This window comes from Eptatretus burgeri, chromosome 16, assembly GCF_056783735.1.
Source record: "Eptatretus burgeri isolate ZD-2024b chromosome 16, Ebu_testis_v1, whole genome shotgun sequence".
In the NCBI taxonomy this organism is placed as follows: domain Eukaryota; kingdom Metazoa; phylum Chordata; class Myxini; order Myxiniformes; family Myxinidae; genus Eptatretus; species Eptatretus burgeri.
Window position 1 is genome coordinate 7,591,886 of NC_140976.1, and position 23,107 is coordinate 7,614,992.

General features: G+C 44.6%; 1 protein-coding gene across 5 annotated transcripts in view; it reads right to left on the reverse strand.

Annotated features, from left to right (window-relative positions):
- Positions 1–23,107, reverse strand: part of LOC147010429 (sodium-dependent neutral amino acid transporter B(0)AT1-like) — a 54,991-nt gene that overhangs the window by 14,009 nt on the left and 17,875 nt on the right. For all 5 annotated transcript variants that reach the window (XR_015052434.1, XM_085859743.1, XM_085859742.1 and 2 more), the window contains 3 exons: positions 10,757–10,869; positions 9,807–9,935; positions 4,019–4,175 (listed from right to left, as the gene is read on the reverse strand). Coding sequence is in view for 4 of the 5 variants with exons in the window: in XM_085859743.1 (XP_085715869.1) it covers positions 4,019–4,175; positions 9,807–9,935; positions 10,757–10,869 (399 nt within the window). In the remaining variant the exon portion in view is untranslated. The remainder of the gene's footprint in view (positions 1–4,018; positions 4,176–9,806; positions 9,936–10,756; positions 10,870–23,107) is intronic.

Consider the following 23,107-nt stretch of genomic DNA (forward strand, 5'->3'; position numbering starts at 1 on the left):
CAGTCCAGTACTTTTCGCGTGCATAGGTCACAGAGAAACACACACACAGACACACTTTCAATTTTATATACTGTATATAGATACGAAAAATATCCGTGGATGAGAGCAGTCGTATTCGTACTATTTCTTGTTAATACAGGTGGTGGTTGTATGGCAGCTTAGCTGCCAGGGTAGCTCTCATTTCTTGAAGCACGACTGTCGCTGATGCAGTGCCCCTCTACCAGTACACACACTGAAACTGGTACTCATTTCGCCGACCTCGGAAGGATGACAGGCTGAGTCAACCCCCTGGTGTATTAATTCAGCGGCCGACGGGGCTTGAAATCAGGACCTGAGGATCCCAAGCCGCCACCCTATCTTGTTAATACAAACGAGTGGCAGCAGTGGATAATGCGCACACGTGCACAACACACACACACGACAAGATGGCAGGGAGAGGGAGGTGGCATGCTTTGCTGCCTCCCTCTCGTCGGGGACTGATGGGATTAAAGACTATGCCAAATAACATCTTTGATGGGAGCGAAAACCATAATAGCAGCAGCTTTGGTGGGAAAAAGGACCGTGCAGGTGTTACCCTGCGTTAGGCTTTTCAACATTAGTTTGCAATGCAGCCTAGGCCTGCAGCTTCAATGGCTTCGATGAGGCCGAGGGTTGCGCACATGGCACCAGTTGTTGTGCAAATCGACATGTGTTTGGGACGCTGCCTGGCCTTGCAACCAGGAGTGCATTATCGACTCCATCTCATTGAGGGTGCGACAGAGCTTCGGGTTGAGGGCCATGCTGAACATAACAACTTCGGTGAGGCCAAGGTATTTGGGACATGGCTTTGCCACTCAGCTTAGTGCGCTTTGTCCCTTGCACCAAGGATGACTGCCTTTGGGTGACTCCATCCCATTATGCGGCTCCCTCCCACCATGGATGGATGGGACCAGGCTTCGGTGGGACCACGTAAGGAGATGGCGACTGGTGGTCACGGCGTGCCGTGTCCAGGCGAGCGGGGATGTCCCCACGTGGAATCGGGCAAACCTCCAGAGGTGGAGGAGAAAACGCAGCATGGATAAGGAGACAGCATGGTCCATGAGTTGTGGTTCCTTGCTGCGGTGAAGACAGGTGCTTCAATCTCAGGGAAGGCGCCGTTCAGTCTTAGAGACTTGCGAGTGGAGATGGGAAACAGTGGCACGTACACACACACACACACACACACACACACACACACACACACACACACACACACACACACACACACACACACACACACGATAGATTACAAAAAAGCTTTTGATAGTGTCCCACAGTCATGGATGAGAACATGCATGCAATTGTACAAGATCAATCCAAAATAAACAAACTGATTGAGAAAACAATGGAGATATGGAACACCACATTGAAACTGCACCACTTGGAAGGAAAGATCAAAATATCAGCACTGAAGATATGTTGTGGAATCTTCCAGGGTGATAGCCTTTCACCCCTCCTGTTTTGCATGGCCCTGACCCAATGAGCAACCTCGTTAATGAGCAAGGGCATGTATACATCCTAATGTCCAACAATAGTACAGCCAAAGAGCAAGGAAAGGTGACACATTTACTGTGCATGGATGATCTCAAACTCTGCACCAAAAGAAGAAAAATTGGTAGAACTGAAATTAATGAAATGGAACTTCGACGACATTCAAATGGAATATGGCCTTGATAAGTGTGCCACATGCACATTTGTATAAGGTAAACCAACAAAAATGGGCAGCGTAAAACTCGACCTAGATACAACAATACAGGAAATAGACAACGAAGCATCGTGCAAGTATGTCGGAGTAGAAGTGGGCCACCAAATATGCCACAAACAAATGCGCAAAACAACTGCTGAAGAATACTTGGAGAGAACGAGGCTGATCCTGGAAACATATGTCACCCTAAGAAACAAAATCAAAGCCATCAACCAACAAGCAACACCAGTATTCCAATACAGCTGTGGAATAATAAACTGGCCACAAACGGAAATCAACAAACTAGATATCAAAACAAGGAAACTTCTCACCATCCACAAAATGTTCGACAAAAATTGGTGCATCCCGAAAAGGTACCTTCCGAGACAAGAAGTCAGCAGCCTGAAGGAACTCAACCAAGTGCACAGGATGACAACTGTCAGATTGACTGAATACGTGAAAAATTCAACAGACTTCAGAAACCAATTTGTATGCAAACATGAAGCCAGAAAGCCAGAGAAGGTATCACTAACCCAAACAGCAAAAAAATTCCCGAGACAGGTGCAAATGGAAGATGTCATGCATGAAACTCAAACAGCAATGAATACAGCCCCAATTATACCAAAAAGACAAGAGAAAAATGTATAGTGAAATAACAGATCAACAGATACACCGACAACTCTGAGAACGACAAAAGAGCAGGAAGATAAGAAAAAGAGTTGGACAGATTTGGCATCAACAAAGAAGGCTCATTGGAATGGTTAAGAAGAGGTCAGCTCAGCTGAAATTGAAAATAAATCATTATAAATGTCCAAGACCAGGGACAACACACAAATGACTTTAATAAAATGTCAGGACTGAGTCAATCAGACATGTGCTTTCTGTTTCTACCTTGCAAAATCAACACAAGTCACCTCCAATTGGGATTTTTTTTTTTGTATACCTTGTCGAGGCTCGGTGAGAGCTACCACACAACGCACAGCAAGGGGGGCATGAGACAAGAGGGGCAGGAGTGGGAAGGACAAAACAGTGGGGAACAGAGACATTAGGAGATCTGTGGAAGGGAGAGCAATGGAGCGGGGAACATGGGGAATACAAGATGGACATTACAGGGACTTTCAGGAAGGAAAGCAGGGAATTTGAAGGAGGTGATCTTGGGTGGATTATCGGGGGTAGAAAAGATCGAGGATTTGGATGGGGGATGATAAGAGGTGGTGGTGAACAGCTGTTTTGAAGGTTTGGAGGGAAGAATGGGATTGAATAAAGTGAGGGAGTTTATTCCAAAGGCGGGGAAAAAGAGGAATGAAAGAGTGAAGATGAGCAGTGATTCGTGACTTTGGTAGTTTTACCAGAAGGGGGCTGTTGGCGGACTTTGAGCGCCCTGCGGAAATGTGGTGGGGACAAATCGCAGAGAGAGCAGGGGGGGCGAGGCTGGAGAGGAGATGGTAGAAGACAGAAAGACCACCGACCTGCCTGTGGTGAGAGAGTGAGAGGCCCAAAGACTCAGCCTCATCGCGGGAGATGCGAATGATCCAAAATACCTTGGTTTCCACAGCGTGAAGCCAAGAAAGGTGGGAGGCAGGAGCACCAGCCCAGAGGGGAGAGCAGTACTCCATGAGGAGTGAGGGTGAGGTATCAGATGATGGTGCAGATGAGGTGCAGAGAGAAAGATTTAAAAGTTGCATGTCAGTGGGGCCGCCCTGAAGGAGACAACCGTTCGGGACTTGTCCAGGTAATCGCAGACCTGTTTTATGAAGATGCGTCCACAGCAGACGAGATGGGAAAGAAGAACGTGCAAGGAAATAGCTCATTAATTTAATTAACGTCTAAGGAAGTCTGTAAGTGTTTGATACTGCTACTTTGACTCTATGACTGCTCATTCTAGTGCCCGAATCTCTCGCTCGCCCAGCGCTCTGCTCCGCAACCTCCGTTTCGCCCTCGCCCCGACCCGTACGCTCCATTTTTTCACGTCCATTCAGTTGATGGTGTGGTTGTCCATGTTTGTTGTGGTTGTGGTTGTTCGTTATGGTTGAGGCGGCAATGGCAAATGTTCAGCGAGCTTGGTTAATGGTTCAAAGGTGTGATTATAATAAAGGCATTTTGATCCTTGTATGAATGTTGTAGCATTGTGGTTACGGTATGGTGAAGATTGAAGCGAAGTGTCCGTTGAGTAATGGCACGCAACTCAAATGGGGAATTGGCGCGCATATGCTAATTAATTGCCTGAAGGAGAGACATTTGCTTCTTTAGATTTAATACGGCAAAAGAAGGAGGAAAAGCTACCTAATCATAGTATCGCAGAAGGTAGAGTCTGACCTGATTGAGGAGTTCGTAAAGATTGCATGTCGCCAGTTTGAGATCGAGTATTTGTTGGGGAGAGGATGCATTGTAGAAGTTGAGCTGGTTCTCGTAGTTATCTCTTGTGATAATTCCTTCAGTTACATCAAATTCATTCATCAGAGCGAGCACATTCCTGGTGACAATAAGACAAAGTAAAGGTGAGTCAGACATGGTTACATCTCTGCTTGTTACCTCTGCATTGTTAAACCAATTATTTTTAGCTTCACCATATGTGACTAGTTGATGTGTAATTCGTTGGAATTATTACTTTGCTCACACTTGGTGTATTGGCCACATAATAAAGGTTGCTCTATTCCTTTGTGGGGGCACATTGATCACGTTGTCGTGTTTGATTTCCTTTAAGTGTTGCACATTTACACATCCATCTGCAGGAACACATTTCATGAAAACAGAATCTACCCGTTCATAAATTGATTTATTAAACCCACAAAGAGCCGGCAGGATAGCTCAGACTCGAGAGGTACACGCACTGTCTGGAGCCTGGGTTCGAATCTTGACCCAGCTATAAGCTGCCATCGTGGTTTTTCGCTGGCAGGGCATGGCTATGTTAAGGGGATGGATGTTAAGCCCGGGTCTCCTGTTTGCCAGCAATGGACGTCCGTGGATGTTAAAGATCCCTTGACGCACTGTGTGAAGTGGAGGCGAGTTATTGCCGGCATCCTGGACAAAATCCAAATTACACAAGGAATCAACACCAGACCAATTTATGATCAAAAGACCAAAAACCAACACCAGATCAAGACCAAAATAGAAAAATGCAAAATGTTTTTGTTTGTTTGTTTGTTTATTTCTTTTTTGTAGTTAATTTAGTTTTTTTTTATCTCCGGTTGAGAGGGGTGGCGGGGAAGTGGGCAAAGGTAGTTCTTGGGTGAAAACAAACAACATCAACCACAATCCTGGATGGGTCGATTTATTAATCGATCCCCCTAAGAATACAACCGAAAACAACACCCTTTCATGAGATCCTCCACCAACAGCACTCTGTACACATGCACACAATCCCCCGTCGATGCTCAGGGTCCTTAAAAGTCCTGCCAACATCCCCACACCCCTCTATCTCCATAACTTCCAGGTATCAATCTAATTACAATTTAAAATTATCCACTGTTTCTGCTGCCACTACCTTTCCAGGGAGACCATGACGTGCATTAACTACTCTCTGAGTTAAAGTTCCCATGCCTTGCTACCATCTTAACTCTCTTCTTTACTCTCAGGCTGTGGCCCCTGGTCATATCACTGTCTACTCTGTTGAATAATTCATCTTCACTTATTTTATCGATACCTTTCATTATCTTAAACATCTCTATCATATCAGAACCATGTCAGGTAAGAAAGCTTGAAGAATCATGTCAGGAAGAAGGCTTTAAGAACCATGTCAGGTAAGAAGGCTTTAAGAACCATGTGAGGTAAGAAGGCTTTAAGAACCATGTCAGGTAAGAAGGCTTTAAGAACCATGTCAGGTAAGAAGGCTTTAAGAACCATGTCAGGTAAGAAGGCTTTAAGAACCATGTGAGGTAAGAAGGCTTTAAGAACCATGTCAGGTAAGAAGGCTTTAAGAACCATGTCAGGTAAGAAGGCTTTAAGAATCATGTCAGGAAGAAGGCTTTAAGAACCATGTCAGGTAAGAAGGCTTTAAGAACCATGTCAGGTAAGAAGGCTTTAAGAACCATGTCAGGTAAGAAGGCTTTAAGAACCATGTCAGGTAAGAAGGCTTTAAGAACCATGTCAGGAAAGAAGGCTTTAAGAACCATGTCAGGTAAAAAGGCTTTTAGAATCATGTCAGGAAGAAGGCTTTAAGAACCATGTCAGGAAAGAAGGCTTTAAGAACCATGTCAGGAAAGAAGGCTTTAAGAACCATGTCAGGTAAAAAGGCTTTTAGAATCATGTCAGGAAGAAGGCTTTAAGAACCATGTCAGGTAAGAAGGCTTTAGAACCATGTCAGGTAAGAAGGCTTTAGAACCATGTCAGGTAAGAAGGCTTTAAGAACCATGTCAGGTAAGAAGGCTTTAAGAACCATGTCAGGAAAGAAGGCTTTAAGAACCATGTCAGGTAAGAAGGCTTTCAGAACCATGTCAGGTAAGAAGGCTTTAAGAACCATGTCAGGTAAGAAGGCTTTTAGAACCATGTCAGGTGAGAAGGCTTTAAGAACCATGCCAGTTAAGAAGGCTTTAAGAATCATGTCAGGTAAGAAGGCTTTAAGAACCATGTCAGGTAAGAAGGCTTTTAGAACCATGTCAGGGAAGAAGGTTTTAAGAACCATGTCAGGTAAGAAGGCCGTGAGAACCATGTCAGGTAAGAAGGCTTTAAGAACCATGTCAGGTAAGAAGGCTTTAAGAACCATGTCAGGTAAGAAGGCTTTAAGAACCATGTCAGGTAAGAAGGCTTTAAGAACCATGTCAGGTCAGAAGGATTTAAGAACCATGTCAGGAAAGAAGGCTTTAAGAGCCATTTTAGGTAAGAAGGCTTTAAGAACCATGTCAGGTAAGAAGGCTTTAAGAACCATGTGAGGTAAGAAGGCTTTAAGAACCATGTCAGGTAAGAAGGCTTTAAGAACCATGTCAGGTAAGAAGGCTTTAAGAATCATGTCAGGAAGAAGGCTTTAAGAACCATGTCAGGTAAGAAGGCTTTAAGAACCATGTCAGGTAAGAAGGCTTTTAGAACCATGTCAGGTAAGAAGGCTTTAAGAACCATGTCAGGTAAGAAGGCCGTGAGAACCATGTCAGGTAAGAAGGCTTTCAGAACCATGTCAGGTAAGAAGGCTTTAAGAACCTTGTCAGGTAAGAAGGCTTTAAGAACCATGTCAGGTAAGAAGGCTTTAAGAATCATGTCAGGAAGAAGGCTTTAAGAACCATGTCAGGTAAGAAGGCTTTTAGAACCATGTCAGGTAAGAAGGCTTTAAGAACCATGTCAGGTAAGAAGGCCGTGAGAACCATGTCAGGTAAGAAGGCTTTCAGAACCATGTCAGGTAAGAAGGCTTTAAGAACCATGTCAGGTAAGAAGGCTTTAAGAACCATGTCAGGTAAGAAGGCTTTAGAACCATGTCAGGTAAGAAGGCTTTAGAACCATGTCAGGTAAGAAGGCTTTAAGAACCATGTCAGGTAAGAAGGCTTTAAGAACCATGTCAGGAAAGAAGGCTTTAAGAACCATGTCAGGTAAGAAGGCTTTCAGAACCATGTCAGGTAAGAAGGCTTTAAGAACCATGTCAGGTAAGAAGGCTTTTAGAACCATGTCAGGTGAGAAGGCTTTAAGAACCATGCCAGTTAAGAAGGCTTTAAGAATCATGTCAGGTAAGAAGGCTTTAAGAACCATGTCAGGTAAGAAGGCTTTTAGAACCATGTCAGGGAAGAAGGTTTTAAGAACCATGTCAGGTAAGAAGGCCGTGAGAACCATGTCAGGTAAGAAGGCTTTAAGAACCATGTCAGGTAAGAAGGCTTTAAGAACCATGTCAGGTAAGAAGGCTTTAAGAACCATGTCAGGTAAGAAGGCTTTAAGAACCATGTCAGGTCAGAAGGATTTAAGAACCATGTCAGGAAAGAAGGCTTTAAGAACCATTTTAGGTAAGAAGGCTTTAAGAACCATGTCAGGTAAGAAGGCTTTAAGAACCATGTGAGGTAAGAAGGCTTTAAGAACCATGTCAGGTAAGAAGGCTTTAAGAACCATGTCAGGTAAGAAGGCTTTAAGAACCATGTGAGGTAAGAAGGCTTTAAGAACCATGTCAGGTAAGAAGGCTTTAAGAACCATGTCAGGTAAGAAGGCTTTAAGAATCATGTCAGGAAGAAGGCTTTAAGAACCATGTCAGGTAAGAAGGCTTTAAGAACCATGTCAGGTAAGAAGGCTTTTAGAACCATGTCAGGTAAGAAGGCTTTAAGAACCATGTCAGGTAAGAAGGCCGTGAGAACCATGTCAGGTAAGAAGGCTTTCAGAACCATGTCAGGTAAGAAGGCTTTAAGAACCATGTCAGGTAAGAAGGCTTTAAGAACCATGTCAGGTAAGAAGGCTTTAAGAATCATGTCAGGAAGAAGGCTTTAAGAACCATGTCAGGTAAGAAGGCTTTTAGAACCATGTCAGGTAAGAAGGCTTTAAGAACCATGTCAGGTAAGAAGGCCGTGAGAACCATGTCAGGTAAGAAGGCTTTCAGAACCATGTCAGGTAAGAAGGCTTTAAGAACCATGTCAGGTAAGAAGGCTTTAAGAACCATGTCAGGTAAGAAGGCTTTAAGAACCATGTGAGGTAAGAAGGCTTTAAGAACCATGTCAGGTAAGAAGGCTTTAAGAACCATGTCAGGTAAGAAGGCTTTAAGAATCATGTCAGGAAGAAGGCTTTAAGAACCATGTCAGGTAAGAAGGCTTTAAGAACCATGTCAGGTAAGAAGGCTTTAAGAACCATGTCAGGTAAGAAGGCTTTAAGAATCATGTCAGGAAGAAGGCTTTAAGAACCATGTCAGGAAAGAAGGCTTTAAGAACCATGTCAGGTAAAAAGGCTTTTAGAATCATGTCAGGAAGAAGGCTTTAAGAACCATGTCAGGAAAGAAGGCTTTAAGAACCATGTCAGGTAAAAAGGCTTTTAGAATCATGTCAGGAAGAAGGCTTTAAGAACCATGTCAGGTAAGAAGGCTTTAAGAACCATGTCAGGTAAGAAGGCTTTAGAACCATGTCAGGTAAGAAGGCTTTAGAACCATGTCAGGTAAGAAGGCTTTAAGAACCATGTCAGGTAAGAAGGCTTTAAGAACCATGTCAGGAAAGAAGGCTTTAAGAACCATGTCAGGTAAGAAGGCTTTCAGAACCATGTCAGGTAAGAAGGCTTTAAGAACCATGTCAGGTAAGAAGGCTTTTAGAACCATGTCAGGTGAGAAGGCTTTAAGAACCATGCCAGTTAAGAAGGCTTTAAGAATCATGTCAGGTAAGAAGGCTTTAAGAACCATGTCAGGTAAGAAGGCTTTTAGAACCATGTCAGGGAAGAAGGTTTTAAGAACCATGTCAGGTAAGAAGGCCGTGAGAACCATGTCAGGTAAGAAGGCTTTAAGAACCATGTCAGGTAAGAAGGCTTTAAGAACCATGTCAGGTAAGAAGGCTTTAAGAACCATGTCAGGTAAGAAGGCTTTAAGAACCATGTCAGGTCAGAAGGATTTAAGCACAATGTCAGGTAAGAAGACCGTGAGAACCATGTCAGGTAAGAAGGCTTTAAGAACCATGTCAGGTAAGAAGGCTCTAAGAACCATGTCAGATAAGAAGGCTTTACGAACCATGTCAGGTAAGAAAGCTTTAAGAACCATGTCAGGTAAGAAGGCTAAAATAACCATGTCAGGTAAGAAAGCTTTAAGAACCATGTCAGGTAAGAAGGCTTTAAGAACCATTTCAGGTAAAAAGGCTAAAATAACCATGTCAGGTAAGAAGGCAATATTATTTTGCAAGGCACGTGGCTGTACTTGTATGGGTTTTAGGGTAGAGGAGTAAAAGCCAAAATCCGAATCCTATCCTGGTTCGTCTTAATATTTGTGGTCTCCATCTTTGCGCATTCGTGGTCCTCCTGAGAGCTCCGATGCTCTATTTGTCCTTTATTTTATAATAATAATCATATAACCCTTTGTTTGTCCATGTACCAAAGTCCATGTTGTTTGTCCACTTCATTTGTGTTTCAGCAAAAGCATACGAGGAGCGAATAATATCAGTTCCCTCGTAACAATCAATTGTTTGTTTTTTCAGTCTCATGCTCGTGTTGACGTAGTTGGGGTTAGGATACTCACTTGTCCAAGCATTCATTAAAAAGTAGGTTGGCTTTGAAACCAAGGATAGAAAAGATGGGGATAGCGATGAAGATGGAAGTAAAAGAGTTGACTAAGGACAGGAACACGGCATCACCTTCACAGTTATTGCTGCAAACAACAACACATTTGAAGGTTAGAAATTGTATTTCACAATAAATTTTCCATTTTATCAATGAACATTAGGAAAGGGCTGTCCATTTATTATGGAACATACAGGTGGGTGTTTGGACCATCCACCCATTGGGACCATACTCTGCGCAGAGCGTCGGTGCTGCCTAAGCAGTCTCCTTGACTATTGGGAACAATCCTGGACGGATTCTGACACAGGATACCAGCAAGCTGGCACTCATTTTGCCAACCTCAGAAGGATGACAGGCAGAGTCAACCCCACCTGGTATGAATTCAACAGCTGAGTGGGATTTCAACTCAAGATCCTGAACTCAAGATCCATGGATCCCAAGCCCACCACCCTAACCATTAAGCCAACACCAGGCATACTGCTGATTGTTATATGTAGAATGAAGAACTAGGTTTGCTGGAAAAGGCTGGTGTCGATCTGCATCGGCGGAGAGGTATAACGATGGACGAAATCAAAAGAATGTTGATCCAGCTATGTTAACCACCATAGGAAGTAAGGAGAAGCTGCGTTTCGGCGTTAACTCCGGACGCCCTCCTTTGCTCTGATGAAGCGTTAACTCCCGATATGTCAGCTTCACCTTGCTTCCCACAGTTGGTAGCATACCTCAATCACTGTCATGTTTATTTCATCAATTATTCCACCTGTCTGACGACACAGATCGACACTAGCCTTCACCAACAAGGGTGAAAGCTCGTGTCAAATTGCGTTGGTGGACCTGCCTCGACATAAAATGAAACACACCATGGGACCGTTACCCACCACCCTATTTACTATGATCCACAGTGCTCACTGTATATTGTTGTAGCTGGAAAACGCCATCACTGCACCAAATCCAAGTCCCACAGAGTAGAAGATTTGAGTAGCAGCATCCATCCAAACCTTGGGGTTTTGAAGCTGAGTCATCTAGAGAGAGAGAGATCGATATAGATATCAATTATTTTTTAACGTTTTTTCTTTTTTAAGTTAAATGCTCCAGGCCTGAAATGAAACAAAAAATAACTAGAGATTGAGAAATGAAGAAAAGGAAAAATAATCCAAGTTTTTGAGGAAATGGAAATCCTGCCTTTTGAAAAGGGCAGGTCATAACTGTAAGGAAAAAGAGATGAGAAGGGGAAGAATTACAGAGCTTACAGTAGTGGTGAAGGGAAGGAAACAAATATAACGAACGGTCCACCCATGAGTTGCCAATGGTGACATAATAATCATAATAATCATGTGATGTCGTGGCTTGCCAAGTATTTCATGGTCTAGCTAATGGTGGAGGTATGCGAGCAGTCAGTTCTCAGGGGCAGAAACCAAAGTAACATCGATAGAAAATAGGGGCAATACCTGTGTACACTCAATTGGTAGAATAATGATACTGAGGAGGAAGTCAACATGGGACAGAATCAGAAAAATGCGTCAATGAACCAATGTTATAGGAAATACCTATTTTGGGCGGCAACCCCCCTCCCCCCACATACTTCCTTAGACCCCGATTATTTTATTGCTGTGAACAAACTTTGGTTCCTCATGGGTGATGAAGGTTGTGGTCAAGTTTCATCGGAATTGTGTGTGTATTTTTTGAGAAGAAAGCAGATACCTATTTTTGGATGCAACCCTCCTCCTCCCCCCGCCCTATTTTTGGGTGCAACCCTCCTCCTCCCCCCGCCCTATTTTTGGGTGCAACCCTCCTCCTCCCCCCTATTTTTGGGTGCAACCCTCCTCCTCCTCCCCCTATTTTTGGGTGCAACCCTCCTCCTCCCCCTATTTTTGGGTGCAACCCTCCTCCCCCCTATTTTTGGGTGCAACTCTCCTCCCCCCCACATAGAGCCCCTCGGAGCCCGATTTTTTAATTTATTTATTTATTTATTTATTTTAATTATGTGAACAAACTTTGGTACATCATGGGTGATGAAGGTTGTGGTCAAGTTTCATCGGAATTGTGTATTTTTTGAGAAGAAAGTAGATACCTATTTTTTGGGTCCAACCCCCCCTCCCCATAGAGCCCTTTGGGGCCCTGATTTTTTAATTGCTTATTTATTTATTTATTTATTTATTTATTTTAATGACGTGAACAAACTTTGGTACATACCAGGTGATGAAACGTTGTGGTCAAGTTTCATCGGAATCGTGTGTGTAGTTTCAGAGAAGAAGTGGCAAGTGTTTGTGGATGGATGGACAGACGGATGATACACCATCCCATAAGCTCACCGGAACTACTACATTCCAGGTGAGCTATAAAAAGGAAAGTCAGTCAACATTGCAGCATATTTCAAGCAAGTTGAGTTTTGAGATCAGATTGGGAGAGTTGATAAGTCGGATTGCTTTAGACTTGGCTCTGTAAAGTAAATATGGAGAGCTATAACCTCCTCAGATGTGAGAGCATTACTCTATACAAGGACGAATCAATACTTTATACAATCGGAGCAACTGTTCAGACAAGAAGAATCTTCGACATCTGAACAGGATTCCCAGTTTTCTCGAAGAAGACTTAGCTATTTGTACAACAAATGGACCCATTGGTCCGATGGACCAAATTATTATTGGTCTTCACAGCCTTGTTGCATACCCGCTTGCTGTACAGCTTCAGCATTAGCTTGCCTTTCACTAAGGCCAGATGTGCCTGGGGCCAGCACAGGGATTATATGTTCATTATTATTATTATTATTGCCATTTGATACTACTATTCTTATTATTGTTGTAAATATTATTAGTATTAATTAATATATGCTTTGTTACAATGTTATCATTGTTTGTTATTTATTTTGTAATTCGCATGCCATGCCATAGTAGAAGGATGTATTTAGCTGCTTTATATACCTTAACACGGTGTGTGTTTAAAACACGGTAATTCTAACAGTCTTTGTAGTTAATCAACCTAATCAACTCAGGAGGTCATGACAATCATTCGGGTGTATCTCATTCCACATCAGAACGCTCTAGCAGAACTCCACAAAAAACAACACACACAACTCATCCATTTATAGTAGTCTTGAATGGTCTACAGAGTCCTCTGGGTCTTTAGGGGTCGAAAGGATCAAAAGGTACATTCCAATAGTGTGTAATTAATGAATAGACGGAGGTAATTATTCGATACAAAAGTATTCCTCACACATACACACACAATTCATCCATTTATAGTAGATGTGAGGTTTCCAAGTTGGATTTTTTGTTGGAGTGATATAAAGTATGTTTGCTGTATTGAGTGGTGAAATTGTAGAGTCTTCAAAGAAGATGGGAAAATTAAGAGCCGTTTTAGAAAGACAAATCAGAAACACAAAAGTTTTAGAAGCATTAAGCGTAACTTGATTACATTTGCCCCACTGAGGAATCCTGTCCAAATCCGAATTTGTAGAAGTAGTTGTGATAAAATGAGATATAGATCGAGCAAGAGAAGATGGAGAAGATGTGAAAAATGTATGTAGAGGAATGTAATGTTGAGTCATCAGTATACAATTAATTTGGTTAATTTGTCCAAGAAAGAAGATCATTGATAAAAAAAAGAATAATAAACCAATGTCACCCGCAGGGTGACCCGTATCTTGCCAAAAGGTGACCACGTGTGACTTCTTTAAAGGTCACACTGAGGTGAACAGAGCTGCTATCCACCAGGAGCGACTCCTTGAGGAATATCTGCCGACGAGAGATTCTGATGAGAATCGTGCTACAGAGTAGCCATGAAAAATATGCGTTTGCCTCATAACGTCACCAAATGACATCATAATGTCTCAAGCTTGACATATCTAGAAAGCACTCATCGAGGTGTTCAATTTGAGGTACTACACGATATGGTTCCTAAAACTTGAAAATTTGACCTTGGGGTCAAATATGTTTGACCTGAGGCACTAACCTGAAGGTCAAGGCCAATCGCCACCAAAAATTAATCAGCTGAGCGCCAGACCATGAACTATATTCCCATGAAGTTTGAAGACGATCCGATCAAAATTACTCAAAATAAGGGTTTCGTCGACTCCCCTGATTTGCGACAAAGTGACCTTGACCTTTGACCTTGACCTTCAAAATTTTATGCACTGAAAGGGACCTCTATAGGCCTCTGATATGCAAAGTCACAAAAATTTCCAATGATAACTGTGCTCTGCAGAGTGATTTATACATGATTACAGACAAAAAAAAAAAAAACATATGAAGGTCAAGGCCAATCGCCACCAAAAATTAATCAGCTGAGCGCCAGACCATGAACTATATTCCCATGAAGTTTGAAGACGATCTGATCAAAATTACTCAAAAAATAAGGGTTTTGTCGACTCCCCTGATTTGCGACAAAGTGACCTTGACCTTTGACCTTGACCTTCAAAATTTTGTTCGCTGAAAGGGACCTCTATAGGCCTCTGATATGCGAAGTTACAAAAATTTCCAATGATAACTGTGCTCTGCAGAATTTTTTATATGTGATTACAGACAAACAAAAAAATAAAAAATAGAATTAAAAAAAACATACAAGCTGACTAACATATCTTGCAAAAACTTCGTTTTGGCAAGATAACAAGAAAAAGACATCGTGCTGAGCATGATACTTGCAAAATACACCACCCGGCTCCAAATTTTGCCATTGATACATTAAATTGTCCATTTCATCTATCTATCTATATATTGTTATAGATTCGATGGTGGCGGGATTCACACCCTACTCTTGACAGCCAAATGTTGAAGATTCGGCGTCACTAAACAGGCACCACCGTCTCAGGGGTTTATAACACCGGCTAGTTTGGCACAGGTCTCGGGTCACGTGCCTCGGATCGCGATACCAAAGTACACCTGGGCCTTACCAGTTGGGGAAATAGACCCCGGCTACAGACTGGGTTTGTCAGAGACCGAGCGAAGTCTGCCAGTCCGTAGCCCGTTTGGTTTTAAATACAAATCGAGCGGATTGTTCCTCAGCACGGCACGAATAAACTCAAGGCGGCAACTTTCGTATAACTCAGCAAGATTTATTGGGAACACATTGGGGAACACGACACAAGCAAAGCATTCACGAACGTTATAATTAATCAATAACCCGCTCTTAACTAGGGAGCTACAGATACGGGTTTCGAAGGGGGCCCAAGCGAAATAAACCTTAGGCCTGGCCACATGCAGACAAGACACAGAGTACTTGGTAGTGCCTCATAGATTATAGGAAAAGTGTCGAAGGCACGAGTGCGGCTCGTGAGAAACCGATGTCAACGGATTTGAGCGCCCAAGCTCGATCATGTCGCGTGGCAAGATGGCGCTCGTACTCCTTTTCCCGGCACCACTCGTGCATGCCGCGGCGCGTCCAGCCCCCGTAAGGTCGACGGCACAAGATAGTCAGATCTATGGTTGGTTCCAGCTGGTTTCTCACAAGGTCCAGTATGCGAATCCAGGCCTTGCCCGTACACCAGACTAGGCCAAATCTGGGTGTTGGACTCTGCATGCTGGGTCCATGGCCGGGGAGGAACAGCCGGCCAAACCACTCTCCACAAAGCAGATCGCCGACTGACACTGGGCAGTTCCTCGTCCAGCAGATGGCAGACTCGACACTAGCAGTTTCTCCCTTGCCTTCTTGGGGTTCACTCTTCTGGAGCGCCTCCTCCGGGGATCCGTGATTGGTCCATCGCTCGAGATTGCAGCAGCCCTCCGCCAATGGGTTGCCGGCACATCTTGACTGACTGTCAGAGCGCCGGGTGGGGACTAGTTAGGAGGGGGGGGGGGAAGGAAGAAGTGCCTCTCGGTACACCACCACTGTATGAACAATGGACAGCCTGCTACACCTCCCGACACACATGTAACGTCCGATTACCAAACAACCTGGCTGAACATGCATTTAAGGGGGGGGATCTGGGCTAATCCTATATTTAATAACCCACTCAGGGCCCATTTCCGCAACAATATTACTAAAACTCTCATCTTGTATGTTTGCATTTATGTATGTTCCTGAAATAAAGCCAAAACTGTACACGATAGCACAAAATTTTTAGTGCCACCCTAATTACCATTCTCCTGCGGTGTGCAGTATCAAGTTTTGTTTAAAATCGGGCAACGAAAAAATGATTAAAAATTCAATTCCCGATTCAGTCAAGTACTCTTCAGGAGAATTTGATCAATGCAAACAACCTCAGTGGTATAGTTTGCTGGAGCTGTCTTTTTTGTTTTCTTGAAATGATTTATTTTAAAATCTCAAACATTTAGTATAGACAAAGAACGATTTATTTTTAAGCATAAAATAAACATCGCCATTTTGATCTAATACTTCCGTGTTCATTAATAAATAAAATTGTGTTTAGAAGATTACGCACAATAATTTCTTTGACTTCCTTTTCTCCGTTGTTTTTTTCACATTGACGCGCAATATCAAGTTTCGTTCAAATCGGGCAACGAAAAAAATTATTAAAAAATCAATTCCCGATTCAGTCAAGTACTCTTTGGGAGTATTTGATCAATGCAAACAACCTCAGCTGTAAAGTTTGCTGGAGCTATCTTTTTATTTCTTGAAATGATTTTTTTTCATCAACCGCTGTCACAACGGGAACCGAACGGGTTCACGGGTCGTCTGGTTTGGATTAAAATTGACAATCAAAGCTCAGGTCAATCGGATGAAAATTGATTATTTTTCAGATTGAAATTGATGATTTTAGAAGTTTGTCCTTGAGTTGACCTTTGACCTTTTGACATCAAAAATAGTTGCTTTCCCAACCTAGTGATGTAATATGTGAATCATGTTCAAACTTCAAGTCAATCGGAAGAAAAATGACAATTTTAGAAATTCAACCTTAAGATGACTTTTGACCTCAAAATTAATAGGCTTCTCAGTTTTGACTACCTCCACAACTTGGTAAAGTTTCATGACAATTGGTTTTAATTTGTGACCTGTAGGCGATAAACAGACAGACAGACAGACAAATAGACAGAATAACAAAATCGACTGACCAATATACTTGAAACAAATCTTCGATTTTGCAAGTAACAAACAAACAAATGGACCCAAATGCAATACCCTCTCCTTCTGTGAGGGTAACAAGTCCAGAAGTCCAGGTCAGGATGAGTGGAATACTGGTAGGGTGGTTGATCCATCCATCCATCCATCCATTGGGAACATACTCGATGCAGAGCGTTGGTGCTGCCTAAGCAGTCTCCTTGGCTATTGGACACAATCCTGGACAGGTTGCCACTTCGACACAGGATACCAGCATGCTGGCACTCATTTTGCCGACCTCGGAAGGATGACAGGCAGAGTCAACCCCACTTGGTATTAATTCAACAGCCGAGGGGGATTTAAACTCAGGATCCTAAGCCCACCACCCGAACCATTAAGCCAACACCAGGCATGTGGTTGATAATTTACTTCAAATCATGAACAATGGAAAACTTAAGAGCTTCAAACCACCCTCCACCCCCCCTACTCCCCACCATTTGCGTGGGAAAATTTCAACCACTCCCTGTAGTGTTGGATTTCAGCTTGAGGGTGAGAGATCTTGGCCTCATGGCAAGAATTTAGACGGTGAAAGAAAGTTAGAACATTTGTCCATGTTTTGAGAGCAGTAGGTGAAACAGAGAAAATGAGAAGGGCACTTTGGAGAGCATATACACTACATGGCCAAAAGTATGTGGACACCCCTTCTAATTAGTGGATTCGACTATTTCAGCCACACCCGTTGCTGACAGGTGTATAAAATGAAGCACACAGCCATGCAATCTCTGTAGACAAACATCGGCAGTAGAATGGGCCATACTGAAGAGCTCAGTGACTTTCAACGTGGCACCGTCATAGGATGCCACCTTTCCAACAAGTCATTTCGTCAAATTTCTGCCCTGCTCGAGCTTCCCCGGTTAACTGTAAGTGCTGTTGTTGTGAAGTGGAAACGTCTCAGAGCAACAACAGCTCAGCCATGAAGTGATAGGCCACACAAGCTCACAGACTGGAGCCACCGAGTGCTATACTCCCCCTCCCCCCACCCCCTGCACCCAAAGCCTCCTCCCCTCCCTCGTCATTAAAAGTGTGGACCTCAAATATCCGGGGCCATTGCTCAAACCTTTTAGATCTTTCCATACAGGTTGCCACTGACAAACCAGACATAATCTGCATAACAGAAACTTTGCTTCCCCAAGACATGTCTGACTCCCAAGTATCTCTCCCTGGTGACTCTCTCCTCTGGTATAACAGACCTGAGCCTCATCCTGGTGGAGGTGTTGCACTCTCCATCAAAGACTCTATTCCTCACTCTCCATGCACTGCCCTCACTCCCCGTTATGTTGGAAGTTACCTCACCTCCCCTGAAGCTACGGCTTCCCTTCCACTCCCACCTCATATTTATATGGGTGCTGTACCATCCACCAAACAGTGATGACTCCATTTACATCTTGCTCTCCGAAAACATGAACCAACTTCTATCCTCTCATCCCAACACTCTCCTTCATATGTGGTGACTTCAACTGTCATCATGCCAGGTGGTTGGGTGTGGGTACCCCTCTCACCTGCCATGGCACTTCAACAAAAGATTTCTGTGACTCATTGGGACTGACTCAATCTGTCAACTTCCCGACCTGGATCTCAACCAATGGTACTCCATCTCTTCTGGATCTGATTTTGACAAATTTCCCTGAAAATATCTGCTGCTCTTCCTCCGCTGCAATCGGTTCTTCTGACCACATCCTTGTCAAAGTGGACATCTCTCTGGCTATTATCAGAGAACCACCTCACCACCGTCGAGTCTGGCATTTCACTCAAGCAGACTGGCAGGGTCTCCAAGCAGCCATCAAACTGACAGACTGGTCTCCTATCACTACTTTCTCAAACATCAACTCATCCTGGGAATTCTTTCAAAGAAACTTGCTCTCCCTCATGCACAGATTTATCCCCTCTCGTCTTCAGCTGTCCTACCCTTCCTCCCACCCTTGGTTCACTGAAGCTTGTGGTAAGTCAGTTGTCCTGAAACAACTTGCCTTTGTCTCATGGAAAGCAAACCCAACTGAGTGCAATCTCAGTTCCTTCCATAAAGCTCGGAACAAGTGTGTATCTACCATCAGGAGAGCCAGAAAACAACATCTTTCAAATCTTAAGTCTGAACTCTCAAACCTGTCTCCCTCCTACAAATTCTGGTGGCGTCTAATCAAATCTGTTTCTGGTGTATGTTCCCTCTCCATCCCTCCCTTACCTCAAATGGCCGCACTGCTGATACCGCACGTGAAAAAGCTGAATGCCTAAACTCGGTGTTTGCATCTAAATCTTGTGTCCAAAACCCATCACTTTCTCTACCCACCTTACCCAGTCGCACAAAACTGTCCCTGGACTCTGTGTCCTTTTCTCCTGACAAGGTGGAGAACTTGCTGTCAAACCTCGACTCAGATTCTGCAACCGGTCCAGACGGCATCAGCCCACGTGTCCTCAAAGCCTGCTCTTCTGCTCTTGCTCACCCTCTCTCTGTTCTATTCACCCTCTCATTTGCTCAAGGTCATCTGCCATCTCCTTGGAAATCAGCAAACATCACTGCTCTGCACAAAAAGGTGCAAAAACAGATCCCTGCAACTGCAGACCAATCAGCCTTCTCCCAATCATCAGCAAGGTTATGGAATCCATCATCGCGTCAGGCATTAAATCCTTCCTCTTCTCCAACGGCTTGATTTCCGATCATCAATTTGATTTGAGACCAGGTCACTCTACCCTGGATATGCTGCTTCTGCTCTCCCAACAATGGATGGAAGTCCTCGATGCCAGACAGGAAATCCGAGCGTTCCCTGGACATTTCACGTGCTTTTGACACAGTCTGGCACCCTGCCCTGCTCACCAAACTCTCTTCCTATGGTATCCAAGGCCATCTCCACTCATGGCTCGCAGACTTCCTCTCCTGTCGCAGTCAATGTGTGGCCCCAAATGGAGTTCTTTCATCCCCTATTCCTGTCCAGGCTGGAGTTCCTCAGGGTAGCGTTCTGGGCCCTGTTCTTTTTCTGGTTTTCATCAATGATCTCTACGACTCTCTGGAAAATCCTCCATATCTCTTTGCTGATGACTCCACCCTCTGCCTTACCATCGGTCATCTCTCAGACTGGCAAGCAGCAGCTTCTTCACTCACTGCAGATCTGGTTAAAATCACAAACTGGTCCAACACGTGGAACATGTCTTTCAATCCGGACAAATCTCACACTCTCACTCTGTCTCTTCGAAAGGACCATTTAGAAAACCCCCCCATCCACTTTCTCAACAATCCTCTGGAAGAAGTCTTTTCTTTCAAGCTTCTGGGTCTCACTATCTGCCATGACCTTTCCTGGGAAAGCCACATTTCAAACCTCGCCTCCAAAGCCAGTCGCCGACTGGGAATCCTCAGTTGTGCAAAGTCCTTCCTCGGCCCAGCTGAGCTCCTGACCACTTACAAAGCTTTTGTCCGCAGCCTTTTGGAGTACTGCTCTCCCCTCTGGGCTGGTGCTCCTGCCTCCCACCTTTCTTGGCTTCACGCTGTGGAAACCAAGGCATTTCGGATCATTGGCATCTCCCGCAATGAGGCTGAGTCTTTGGGCCTCTCACTCAATCACCGCTGGTTGGTCGGTGGTCTTTCTGTCTTCTACCGTCTCCTCTCCAGCCTCACCCCCCCCTGCTCTGTCTGCGATTTGTCCCCACCACATTTCCGCAGGGCACTCAAGGTCCGCCAACAACCCCTTCTGGTAAAACTACCAAAATCACAAATCACTGCTCACCTTCACTCTTTCATTCCTCTTTTTTCCCGCCTTTGGAATAAACTCCCTCACTCTATTCATTCCCATTCTTCCCTCCAGGCCTTCAAAAACAGCTGTTCACCACCACCTCTTATCATCCCCCATCCAAATCCTCAATCTTTTCTACCCCCGATAATCTACCCAAGCCCACTTCCTTCAAATTCCCTGCTTTCCTTCCTGAAAGTCCCTGTAATGTCCATCTTCTATTCCCCATTCCATCCCTCTCCCTTCCACAGATCTCCTAATGTCTCTGTTCCCCACTGTTTTGTCCTTCCCACTCCCTCCCCTCCTGTCTCATGTCCCCCTTGCTGTGCGTTGTGTTTTAGCTCTCACACGAGCCTCGACAAGGTATACAAAAAAAGAAAAAAAAATCGTTTTTGGCCCTATCTCTCAATGGTGAACAATCGCTTTTAAAATTAAACAATTCTCGTATACAGATCAGATTCGGATCTTCACCAAACTCGAACCAATTCATCCTTGCCACACACCCAACATCTCCACCAAGTTTCGTCCGAATCCGCCCACAATTTTTTGAGATATCGTGTTATTATCATTTTTGGCCCTATCTCTCAATGGTGAAGAATCACTTTAAAAATTTGAGTAGTCAGATCCAGATCTACACCAAAATCGAATCAGTTCGTCCTTGTCACACACCGAATCTGCCCACCAAATTTAATCCGAATCTGTCCACAACTTTTAAACAGACACAAGTAAACAGACAGACAGGGGTGAAAACATAACCTTCCACCTTCAGCGGCAGAAGTAACGAGAGAGTTCTTAGAACACTATACCCCCACGCAGTGGTACTTTCATTTTCATAAAATTACGATTTTAAAAAATGACATTACACATATATGATCAGGTAAGATTTTTTATGTATTGTGGTTCATATTGTTGCGGTCTTCGCGCCCGCCGGCGTGCGGACGGCCACGTAACTCGAATCGCGGCACGTCGCCCACCGGACGGACAATCCAGTCGTGACCCTCTCGGACTAACGCCGGGAACCAGTCACGGGTGGACCTTTCGGTCTCACCGCGATCGAGCCAATCAGCCCCCGCGTGGGATAGGGTTGCTCGCCAAATTCGAACTACCTAAGTACCCACGCGGAGGGTAGACCGGGCGATCGCACCTCGCCGCAGGTCGACTTCGGACACGGGCCACTTAAGCGACCCGTTCCGTACTATCAGAATAACCGAGCGGTGTTATCGTCGACCTCGACGGTTCGATTAATTATCGGGCGTATTCAGCCCACTACCAACCCTTTACGTGAAGCAAGATGGGGGTTCAATGGGGAAAAAGACGAAGCGAAGCGGGAGAACAGTTCAACAATAAAGCACGTTTATTCTCGGCACACGGGAAGCACACAAATACAATTCCACCAAATGCACACAAAAAAAAGAAAACACAATTCCATTTACACAAAAAGCAAACATAAAAGTGAAAACACAGTGCAGAGCTAATACCGACTACCGAGCACACGGCAACACTTATACAATTCTACTTCACAGACGGCGCCGACAACACATACCCAAAACCAAGGAAAAGAAATACCCTCAAGAATGAGGTAGGCCTGGGGCCGAGACCTGGTCGGGCCTACCCGTCTGGTGATGAGACGCGGAGCGGCGATGGCCCCGCAACCCGCGGGCCTCGTGGACAGTGCCTGGCAGGGGGTGGGAACGGGGCCCCCTTGGTCGCACTATCTCAGCGCGGGGGAAACAGGAGGGGGTTGCTGATGCTCGGGGTATAGAGGATCTTTATTATGTGCGACGAGCGTCTCCACCTCGGCCAGGTCGCGCTGCCGGCCTCTCTCGGGCGCGCAGCTCCTTGCACGACGCGAGCACCCTTCGTCCGACTCGCCGCCTCTCCACAGCTCGTCCCCTCCGTTCCGACTCTCCTTCGCCTCGTTCCGACCTTTACGACTCCCTTCTTCCTCGTTCCGACTTTTTACTACTCCTTTTACTGACGAACACCGTCCTTTTATCCCCCCGTAACTTCGCCTTTGACCCCCTCCCTTTGACCTTTCACCTCGCTCCCCATTGGCCCGACAAAAAGTGGGCGTGAAGGCTTTTTGATCCACAAATTTGCATATATCGATCGCCCTGGGGGCGGGGCCAATTCGCCCCTCGCTCACCGATTGGACGGCAAAAAGTGGGCGTGTGTCGTTTTGGATCCGTTTTTGAAGCAGAAAATCCGTGATTTTGTACACGCTGTTCAACGTGCGCCCTACACGAGTCCAGCATCGGTGCCCATGAGTGGCGCGAGACGACGGCGATGCGATGGTGGCGAGTTGTGACGGTAAAGGTCGTGGCGGTTGTGGTGAAGCGGTGGTTGTGGTCGGTGGTTGATGTTGTGGTTGTGATGGTGGCGATTGGTCCAAAATAAAGATAGTAAAAGAAAAACGGCTATCCTGAAGAGTCGCAGCACGTATAAATGACATGTATTCCCACTAGACAACGGGTTTGGGCCTAACTACACA